General features: G+C 37.9%; 1 protein-coding gene across 1 annotated transcript; it reads right to left on the reverse strand.

The window, feature by feature from the left end:
- Positions 1-3,055: 3,055 nt before the first annotated feature.
- LOC137707441 (large ribosomal subunit protein uL30y-like) lies at positions 3,056-5,920 on the reverse strand. The gene is made up of 7 exons (XM_068446308.1): positions 5,815-5,920; positions 4,681-4,859; positions 4,478-4,575; positions 4,334-4,391; positions 3,759-3,838; positions 3,562-3,664; positions 3,056-3,481 (listed from the first exon to the last, which is right to left on the reverse strand). The coding sequence occupies exons 2-7, from the start codon at positions 4,855-4,857 to the stop codon at positions 3,266-3,268; spliced, it is 732 nt and encodes a 243-aa protein (XP_068302409.1). The 5' UTR covers positions 4,858-4,859; positions 5,815-5,920; the 3' UTR covers positions 3,056-3,265.
- Positions 5,921-9,226: the final 3,306 nt, after the last annotated feature.

The following is a 9,226-nucleotide window of genomic DNA, read 5'->3' on the forward strand; positions in this document are numbered from 1 at the left end:
GTATATGCAGCAACTTCCAGGTTTTGTTGATCCCAGTTTGCCAAATCATGTTTGTAAATTGAGAAAATCACTATAAGGAGTTAAATAGGCACCTTGGGCTTAATAACTCTTTCAAGCTCTACTTCAATTTGGTTTTCAGCAGTCTTCTTCTGATGCTTCCTTATTTGTTCTCAAAGGTCCCTCACTCATTATTGTTCTTGTTTATGTCGATGACATTTTGGTAACTGGCCCTCATCCTTTTATGTGCAATTTGTTCATTCAAAAGCTTAATGCTCTATTTCCAGTCAAAGATTTAGGACCCTTGCATTATTTTTTGGGATTAGAGGTTCATCGGTCCTTTGCAGGTCTTTTTCTTCATCAAACAAAGTACCTGCTGGATCTTCTCAGGAAAACCAATATGGTTGGTGCTAAGCCATGTTGTACTCCACTTGGTTCTCAAAAGCTTGATCACACAGGTCCTCTTCTCTCAAATCTTACTGAATGTCGGTCCATTGTTGGTGGCTTGCAGTATTTAACATGGATACGTCCTAATATTCCTTTCCAATCAATCAAATATGCCAGTTCATGCATACTCCTCGCGATCAACACATGCAGGCTGCAAAGAGGGTTATTCGATATCTTAAGGGTACTGTATCTTTGTATTTGGTTCAAAAAGGGTTCACCCAATCTCACTGCCTTCTCTGATGCTGACTGGGCAGGTTGTACGTTTGATAGACGATCCATGAGTGGTTATTGTATATTTCTGGGATCCAATCTTATCAGCTGGAGTGCCAAGTAACAATCCACTGTGGCCCGTTCCTCCACTGAAGCAGAATATCGTTCTTTGGCGCATATAGTTGCTAAACTTACTTACATTTGCAAAATTTTCCGTGACATTGGCTTCCCACTTTCTCAGGTTCCCAATCTATGGTGTGACAATATTTCAGCTATCTCTCTTGCTTCTAATCCAGTCTTTCATGCCCGAACTAAACACATTGAAATCGACTACCATTATATTCGAGAATTGGTGTTGGCTCATCTCTTCACAGTTAAGTTTGTTTGCAGTCAAGACCAATTAGCTGATATTCACACCAAGTCACAATCCAAAAGTCGGTTCAATTATCTTAAATCCAAGTTGTCTCTTGGTTCAATGGTTGATCCCAAGCTCAACTTGAGGGGGTGTATTGAGACAGATGCCAAATCATCCAAACAAGTCACTAGTTAGTTATAACTGTACACAATTAGATATGGCAATTGTGTAATTAGCTTTAGAAACCAAGGGCACTAGTGTAGCAAGCCTGTGGCTATATATATCATCCTGTATTGTTGTAATTTTTGATGAAATGAAAAGTCAGTTTCTATAGCTCAATCCTATGGAAGAAGGGCCTTTTGGTGGAAAGCATTGATACATGATAAATAATGGTTTATTGTAACACTACAAAGATATATCCACCACTTGTTTTCGACTTACAATATAATTTGAGCAAAACATGAACTTCAAGGAGTTGTATAACGTCGTCTGATTATGATAGATCTCACATTGAGTGGGATGGGACGAAAATACCAGGAGTCCCATTATTAGGGAAGATCGACTAAACTATCAAATCAAGATTATAAATTTAGTTGGTAAAAAATATCCTAACTTCAAGTGTTTAAAAAGTAGCAGAAGTGATCACTATCGTGTGCACATTCACTCAAAAAATTCATAGGATCATATCATTTTCTAATATTGATGACACATCATTTGCTGTGCAAATTTGGTTTAAAATTTTGGTTTCCCTAATATTACCCCTTAGTTGATGTATGGACAATGCTATGGAGACCAATTTTTAAACCAAATTTGCAAATCAATGATGTGTCACTAATAGGAAATAAGCATATTTATCGATACTTAATTAATAATCCAATAGTAGCAACCACATCATTTGATTTATTCACAATTTGGTTTAAAATTTTGATCTTTTTAACATTATCGTGTATGTATTAATTAGGTGGCGGTGTATGAGTGGGGCAAATGAACAAGGAATTAGGGGTTTTAGGGTTTAGAAAGAACCGGGTTCGAGAATAAATATGGACATGGTGCCTTCCCTCCAAGCAACAATTAGAATTAAAAAAGGACCACAATATTTGCCTAATTCCAAAGACAATTCACCGAGTCAAAGTCAAATCCTACCAAGGAAACAATATTCTCACCCCATATATGTACCCTCCTCACATCCTACCCAAAACCTCTACGGCTCGAATTGGAATGAACAACATGCAAAGTCACAATTGAATGCAAAAGAGGATTAAAAGGGAACTAGACAAAAATAAAAATTTCCCTTCCAATCCTACCTTTCGGAGGATAACTGGAACAAGTTTTCTTGAATCTTGAGTGATCAATCTCGTATCTTGAAAATTACATCTTATCCATTCAAATCCAATTATTTATCAAATGAGGGCCATGGACTATTTTAAGAAATTTGCAGGAACCATACAACTACTGATAATCCCTCAACAGCAGCCGTAACTCTAGTGTTCCTCTAAAGGCCAAAACTACCCCAGAAGTTGCCGGCAATCGTTTTCTTTGCGAATATTTCCGATTTCTAACCAATAAGAGGCAGATGCAAAGGACATAAACGAATTAGATCCCCTCCGGTTATCCTCTCTAGGAATCTCAGGGATCAATTAATACCAACTGTTCATAAAAAATCGTGTGGCCATAATTTTTTTTTTATATATTTTCAACAGTAAAACAGCCTCGTTTAAGTCCACAAACGACCACATGCTTCACAGGAAATACATTTATTAAATTCACAACAGTAACCAACAAATAATTTTTTTTAACATGCGTGATTATCTACAGTTATGAGAGTGAAAAAGTGAATTAAGCCTCAAACTGGGCTTGCGGTAACTCTCGGCGGTGATATAAATTTCACAAGAATATAAAGGCTCCATTCTTTTCATCTAATTCCTTTCCATTGTTTTATAACTTAATCTCGAAAAAGGAAAAGGAGTGCAACACATCATATGAAGAAAGTCTAGCCAAATTTCAGCCTCAGTCGAAAGACTCGAAACAGACGAAAACAAGCAGGCAGGCATGAAAAGCAAGACATTTATAAAAGGCAACAAAACTTTTTAGCATTACGTCTTCAAAAACAAGTGAATAGTATATTTTCCGACAACAGAACAAGCCTTGAACCTTAAAGCAAAAACTGTGTTCAACTTAAGTAGAGGAGAAAGTATCAGATCCCCTCTAGTGACGGAATACCCTCGAGTGACCGGAATCATAAAATACTGCATACAACTAATTCATTCTCCTGATAAGCTCGTTGATGTAGTTCTCACGGTTTCCGGCATCTCCTCCTTCAACATAGTGGTTCCTCTTCTTCTTAAGACCACCCAGTGGTGCCTTCAGCTTAAATGGCCATAGAAAGTTATTGGCCTCCTTGAAATGAGGACCAACTGTCAAGATCTCGTGAATAAGATCTTCCGTGCAGATAATGCCAAACTTGCCGAGAGCCTGTAACAATAGCACATGTTAGAAAGATGCAGCAATTACCGAGAAGCCATTACATACAGCACCAACAGTGAGGTACAAACCTCCTCAACAATGGCGTTGTCAGTCAAGGCAATCCTCTGCTTGTTTAGCTTCCCGTAGCCTCTCTTGTAGATCAATTCCTTGACGCTCTTCAAGTTGGGGTATCTGAAATCAGCAGAACTTAAATTAATCATACATTTTAGATAAATTTACAGCTATAAAAATAAAGAAAAAAGGAAACAGAAAGATGTTCACACACCCGTAAGTAACATATGGCTCAACCCTGTGAAGCATATTGAGGGTGGCCTTGTTAACTTTCAGGAAGACTCCATTGAAGATCTGTTTCAGAAGATAAAAACAAAATCAAATTTAAACATATACCCAATATGGGCACACCAACAACAATGAATGGAGGCAAGCAGATAAAGAAATTCTAGATTAAAACTCTACTGCGTTTGAAGATATTATCAGCCATCTAATGACACAACAAGCAGATAAAGTGAAAGCTTTTTCACTTGAGCAGGGAAACCATCAGACAAACAACAACAAAGCCTTTTCCCACTAAGTGGGGTCGGCTATATGAATCCTAGAACGCCATTGCGCTCGGTTCTGTGTCAATAATACAAAAAGAAACTAACAGGACCTTAATACAAAGACAAATATTTCTTTCACTAGATTAACAACAAAGCCTTTTCCCACTAAGTGGGGTCGGCTATATGAATCCTAGAACGCCATTGCGCTCGGTTCTGTGTCAATAATACAAAAAGAAACTAACAGGACCTTAATACAAAGACAAATATTTCTTTCACTAGATTAACGGGTTAGGTGTGCTACCTGTCTCAGCCTCAAGAGTTGCAAAATCTTCTTGGTCTTTGGGTCAATGGCGTTGATACTGAAAATTAAAGAGATTAGGTATAAGACAGAGAACACTTGTCACTAAGAATTCTGCTCCAATTTAGTTAAACACTCAGGACATACCCACGGATACGAATAATGAACAAGAGCTTAGCCTCTGGGTCAACATAAAATCCACCTTTCAACTTAGCCTCACGCTTCAACTGAATCAACTCTTTCTCCTACACAAAGGAAACAAAACAACGTTAACAGTGAATAATTAGGCTGATAAACAGAAACGCAACAGATGAATTAAAATGAACCCCATGAAAAATGACAACATTTACCTGCTGCTCATACTCCTTAGAATATTGCTTTGCTCTGTTGTAAATGAGCTTCCGGTTGTCAGCCTTCTTCTTGTTGGCAGCAACACGCTCCTGTTCCTTGGCCAAGGCCCACTCCTCTTCCCTCTTCCTCTTTTTCAACACGGACTCTGGAACCACAACCTTGACTTCTTCACCCATCTCTACAACATTACAAAGTGAAGAACATTTAGAGGACAAGTACATTCAACAAACACCAACTTTAACAGATAGTTGAAAATGGCAACCTAAGTAACATCTTCTCAAGAAATTATTCACGTCAAGCACAAAGACAAAGCGTATCCAGATAAAAAGAAGACAACAAATTAGGAGTTCTACTTCACTTCAATAGAGCAATGATAAATATAAAAAAATAAAGGTAAGAAAATTCAGAAAATGTTCCAACACTACACAAGGACAGATTTAGGACTTGTAATGGCAATAAGAAACACAATGAATGACTACATAAAAAGCGCAATAGAAAGAAATTACCACAACCGATTCCAAACCTAACAATGATACAGTAAAACCAATATTCCCATATCACATTAACAACACCGAATACATTCGGATAACATAAACATTAACAACACTGAATACATTCGGATAACATAAACATTAACAACACTGAATACATTCGGATAACATAAACATACAAGACTAAAAAACCCATTCCAAATTTTCCAACTTTTTACAAGTAACAGAGAAAAATCAAGCTGAAACCCAAAGAAACGAAAACATGTACACAACAATCCCCGACTCCATCAAAACATGCATGTTAAGAAAACAAAGACTGAAAAAGCAACGAATTTCTTTAAATAATGAGACAAAAATGAGCTACCCAAACAAAACAAAACGTTATTCGTCCAAAGTGATCCCTTTCCCGGCAACCAAACAGAGATAATCATACTAAAATGCTATCCTAGTGCTCCATTTTCTCGGAAAACAAACAGAAACACAACCCAGCAATCAAATAAAAGTATCCCAGACGGATAAATCAATCCAAATTACGAAAACAATCAAACAGCTCGTTCGATGCTCGAAATTTACAGATAAAATTACATGAAATGGAAATGCGAATGAATCTGAAGTTGGAAACGGATCTGAGAGATTACTCACCGAGTTGTTGCCGCTGTGTCTTGGGGAACAACGAACTAGGGTTAGGGGTTTCTCGGCGGACTTACTAGGAAGATGTAGGGTTTTATCTTCTATATATATACAAAGCCAGAAGGCCAAATAGGTAAACATAGTAAAACTCCTAAAATACCCTTTTATTTTCTTCACAATCAAAGCTCAAAAAATTCATAAAACAAGGGCAAACTAGTAAAAATAAATAACCGCACGAAAATTTGTATTGAGCAAATGCAAAAAAACAAAATTTAATAAAAAAAACGAAAATTTAAAAAAAAAAAATTGAAAAAGAAAACCGAATGACTTTAGAAAAAAAAATGTCCTTAATGGAATAAACTGCTAACCCTCACAAACACAATGGATAAACTGCTAAGCAGTCAAGCAGTTTTCGCTTTAAGACTATCTTCAACTCGTAGGATAAAACTTAAAATATAGGCTTAAATATTAAAATGGTCTTTGTGTTTTAGTCATTGGGCCAATTTAGTCCATGTGTTTTCAATTTGGACAATTTGGTCATTGTGTTTATCTCCGTTAGCCAATTAAGAATGTAAGATCCCACATCGTTCAGGAAGTGATCCTTAAATGTATATTCTCATCCATACCTAGTACGAGGCCTTTTAGGAGTGTTCTTCGGGTTCCATGGGAACTCCGAAGTTAAGCGAGTAGCGCGTGAGAGCACTCCCATGATGGGTGATCCATTGGGAAGTGCTTGTGTGAGTTCCCAGAAACAAAACCGTGAGGGTGTGATCGAGGCCCAAAGCGGACAATATCGTGCTACTGTGGTGGAGCGCGCCCGGGATGTGATAATTTGGTATCAAAGCCTAACCCTGGCCGTGATGTGCTGACGAGGACGTTGGGCCCCTAAAGGGGTGGATTGTAAGATCCTACATCGCCCAGGGGAGTGATCCTTATATGTGTATTCTCATCCCTACCTAGCACGAGGCCTTTTAGGAGCTCACTGGCTTCGGGTTCCATGGGAACTCCGAAGTTAAACGAGTAGCACGAGAGCACTCCCATGATGGGTGACCCAATGGGAAGTTCTCGTGTGAGTTCCCAGAAACAAAAACGTGAGGGCATGGTCGGAGCCCAAAGCGGACAATATCGTGCTACGGTCGTGGAGCGAGCTTGGGATGTGGTGGACCCCTAGCCGAGATGTGACAAAGAACATTTCCATCTAGTTTCCAGTAAAAAAATATAAATTATTACAAACTTATTTATAAAATTATAATTTATTTGATTTAAAATATTTAAAAATGAAATAAAATAAAAAATTAAAAGAAAAATTATTCTCCTCCCAACTCTTCGACTTCCTCTCTAACATTACTCCCTCTTTTTTCTATGTCACAACCTTAATAATTTTTCAGATTGGAAGTATTATTTCTTAAATATGTTATTTCTCATTGATTTGCATTTTTCTGCAAAGAGAAAAGATAATTATTTGTCATATGATTTTTCTTATGGATTAATTAAAAGACATTGAATGAAATGTCCTTAATTGGCTAACAAAGATAAATACGGGGACTAAATTAGCCAAATCGAAAACACGGGGACTAAATTCTCCATATGGCTATAACACAAGGACCATTTTGACATTTCAGTCAAAAATATAAGCTTTAAACCCCCCCAAACCATCTCCAACATTTGGGCTAAAATAAGCCATGGGCAGAAAATATATCTCTGGGCTAGATTCCCTCAGGATTTAAGCCTAGCTTAAATTATTCTGGACCCACCAAACTGTCATATTTCAAACATTTTTTGTTTTTTACTTATAATCTACCAACTATGATCAAATGAGATCAAATCTAATGGTAAAAAAAAATTTGACGGCCCAAAATTAAATCTAACATTTAAAATAATTTAAGAAAATTATTTAAATCAAATTTAACTTAAAACTTTATAAATGTTGTAGGTCTATTGGATTGAACTATATTTAGGACTAGAGAGGGAGAGAAACCGGCAGCAAGAGAGAGAGAAGAGAGAGATTTAATTGTGAGGTGTGTGTTGTATCATCTCATTGTGCATTTATTCATAGTAATAGGATGGGTTAAATCCTTATTCTAATAGGATTTACACAAGTACATTCATATTCTAAATATGACTGCAACACTTCCCCTTAAGTGTGGAAATACTCAAACAAAACATCGCCTCAAATCTTCAGCAGATAAGGATCAATGCACTAGACCTGACATCTCTTTTGTTGTTAATCTTTTGGCTAGAGCGAAGAATAAGGATTAACATTGAAGTAGCGCATTGCTGTATCTAGCCAAAAGATTGACAGCGAATGAGATGTTAGGTCTAGTGCATTGAGCCAAGTACAATAAAGCACCAATTGCACTTAGGTATGGAACTTCAGGCTCTAAAATCTCTTCCTCATCCTTCTTGGAACGGAAGAGATCTTGTTGAGCATTTAGAGTCCAAACGACCATAGGAGTACTCGAAGGCTTCGCTTTATCTTCATTAAAACGTCGCAACACCTTTTGTGTGTAGTTCAATTAATGTACTAGGATTTCATCCGAACAATGCTCGATCTCCAAGCCAAGACAATATCGAGTTTTTCCAAGATCTTTCTTCTCATTACACTTCCTTACGAAAATTCACTTGTATCCCACAGGCTTCACATGCGGTGGAGTAGGGTTTACAGGCCCAAACACTTTACGTTTTGCAAGCAAATCGAGTTTGACATGGATTGCTTGTTTCCAGTTTGACCAATTTGTTTTATGTCGGCATTCATCAACGGGACTTGGTTTAATGTCATCACTAAGCATGATGTCAGTAGCTACTGTGTACGTAAATGCATCATTGACAATCATCTCATTCTGATTCCAAACCTCATCCAATATTGCATAGGAGACAGAAATCTCATGATTCTCCGGAGGTCGGGTTGTCTCATCTAAGACATCACCGTAATCTAGAATAACCTCATGCGTTGGAACAGATGAGTGAGCGATGGTCAGATTCAAACTAGGGTCGCTAGTATGTGCCGTTTTCCTCTTCTAGGTTTGTGAATCCTTTAAACCGCGGGGTTTGCCACACTTCAGGGTAAAAGCAGGTGATTGGCTAGCTGCCAATGTACCGGGCCGCGTGGAATGTGCGGCCACCTCACCCTTGGGGATGGTTCGACCTTCCCAGGCAGTATTACGGCGTACTCTTGGTACGTCGATCCTTGCAGGTGCATACCACGACAATTCATGGCGTTCTACATGAATGTTAGCATACTTATCTCCCTTATCAACGGGAAGACTATCTCATTAAAGTGACAATCCGCAAAACGTGCGGTAGAGAGATCTACTGTCAAGGGCTCTAAATAGTGAATAATTGATGGCGAATTATAATCGACATAGATTCTCATTCTTCTCTGAGGCCAGTTTGGTACGTAGTGGCGGCACTATTGGCACATAGA

The sequence above is a fragment of the Pyrus communis genome, chromosome 11 (assembly GCF_963583255.1).
Source record: "Pyrus communis chromosome 11, drPyrComm1.1, whole genome shotgun sequence".
Taxonomy (NCBI): Eukaryota; Viridiplantae; Streptophyta; class Magnoliopsida; order Rosales; family Rosaceae; genus Pyrus; species Pyrus communis.

Excerpts from the sequence above, each read along its gene's own strand:
- LOC137707441 (XM_068446308.1), bottom strand. The coding sequence starts at position 4,857 with ATGGGTGAAGAAGTCAAGGTTGTGGTTCCAGAGTCCGTGTTGAAAAAG. Across the intron at positions 3,839-4,333 it reads AACTCTTGAGGCTGAGACAG|ATCTTCAATGGAGTCTTCCT; the intron begins GTAGCACACCTA and ends CTTCTGAAACAG. Across the intron at positions 3,665-3,758 it reads GAGCCATATGTTACTTACGG|ATACCCCAACTTGAAGAGCG; the intron begins GTGTGTGAACAT and ends TGCTGATTTCAG.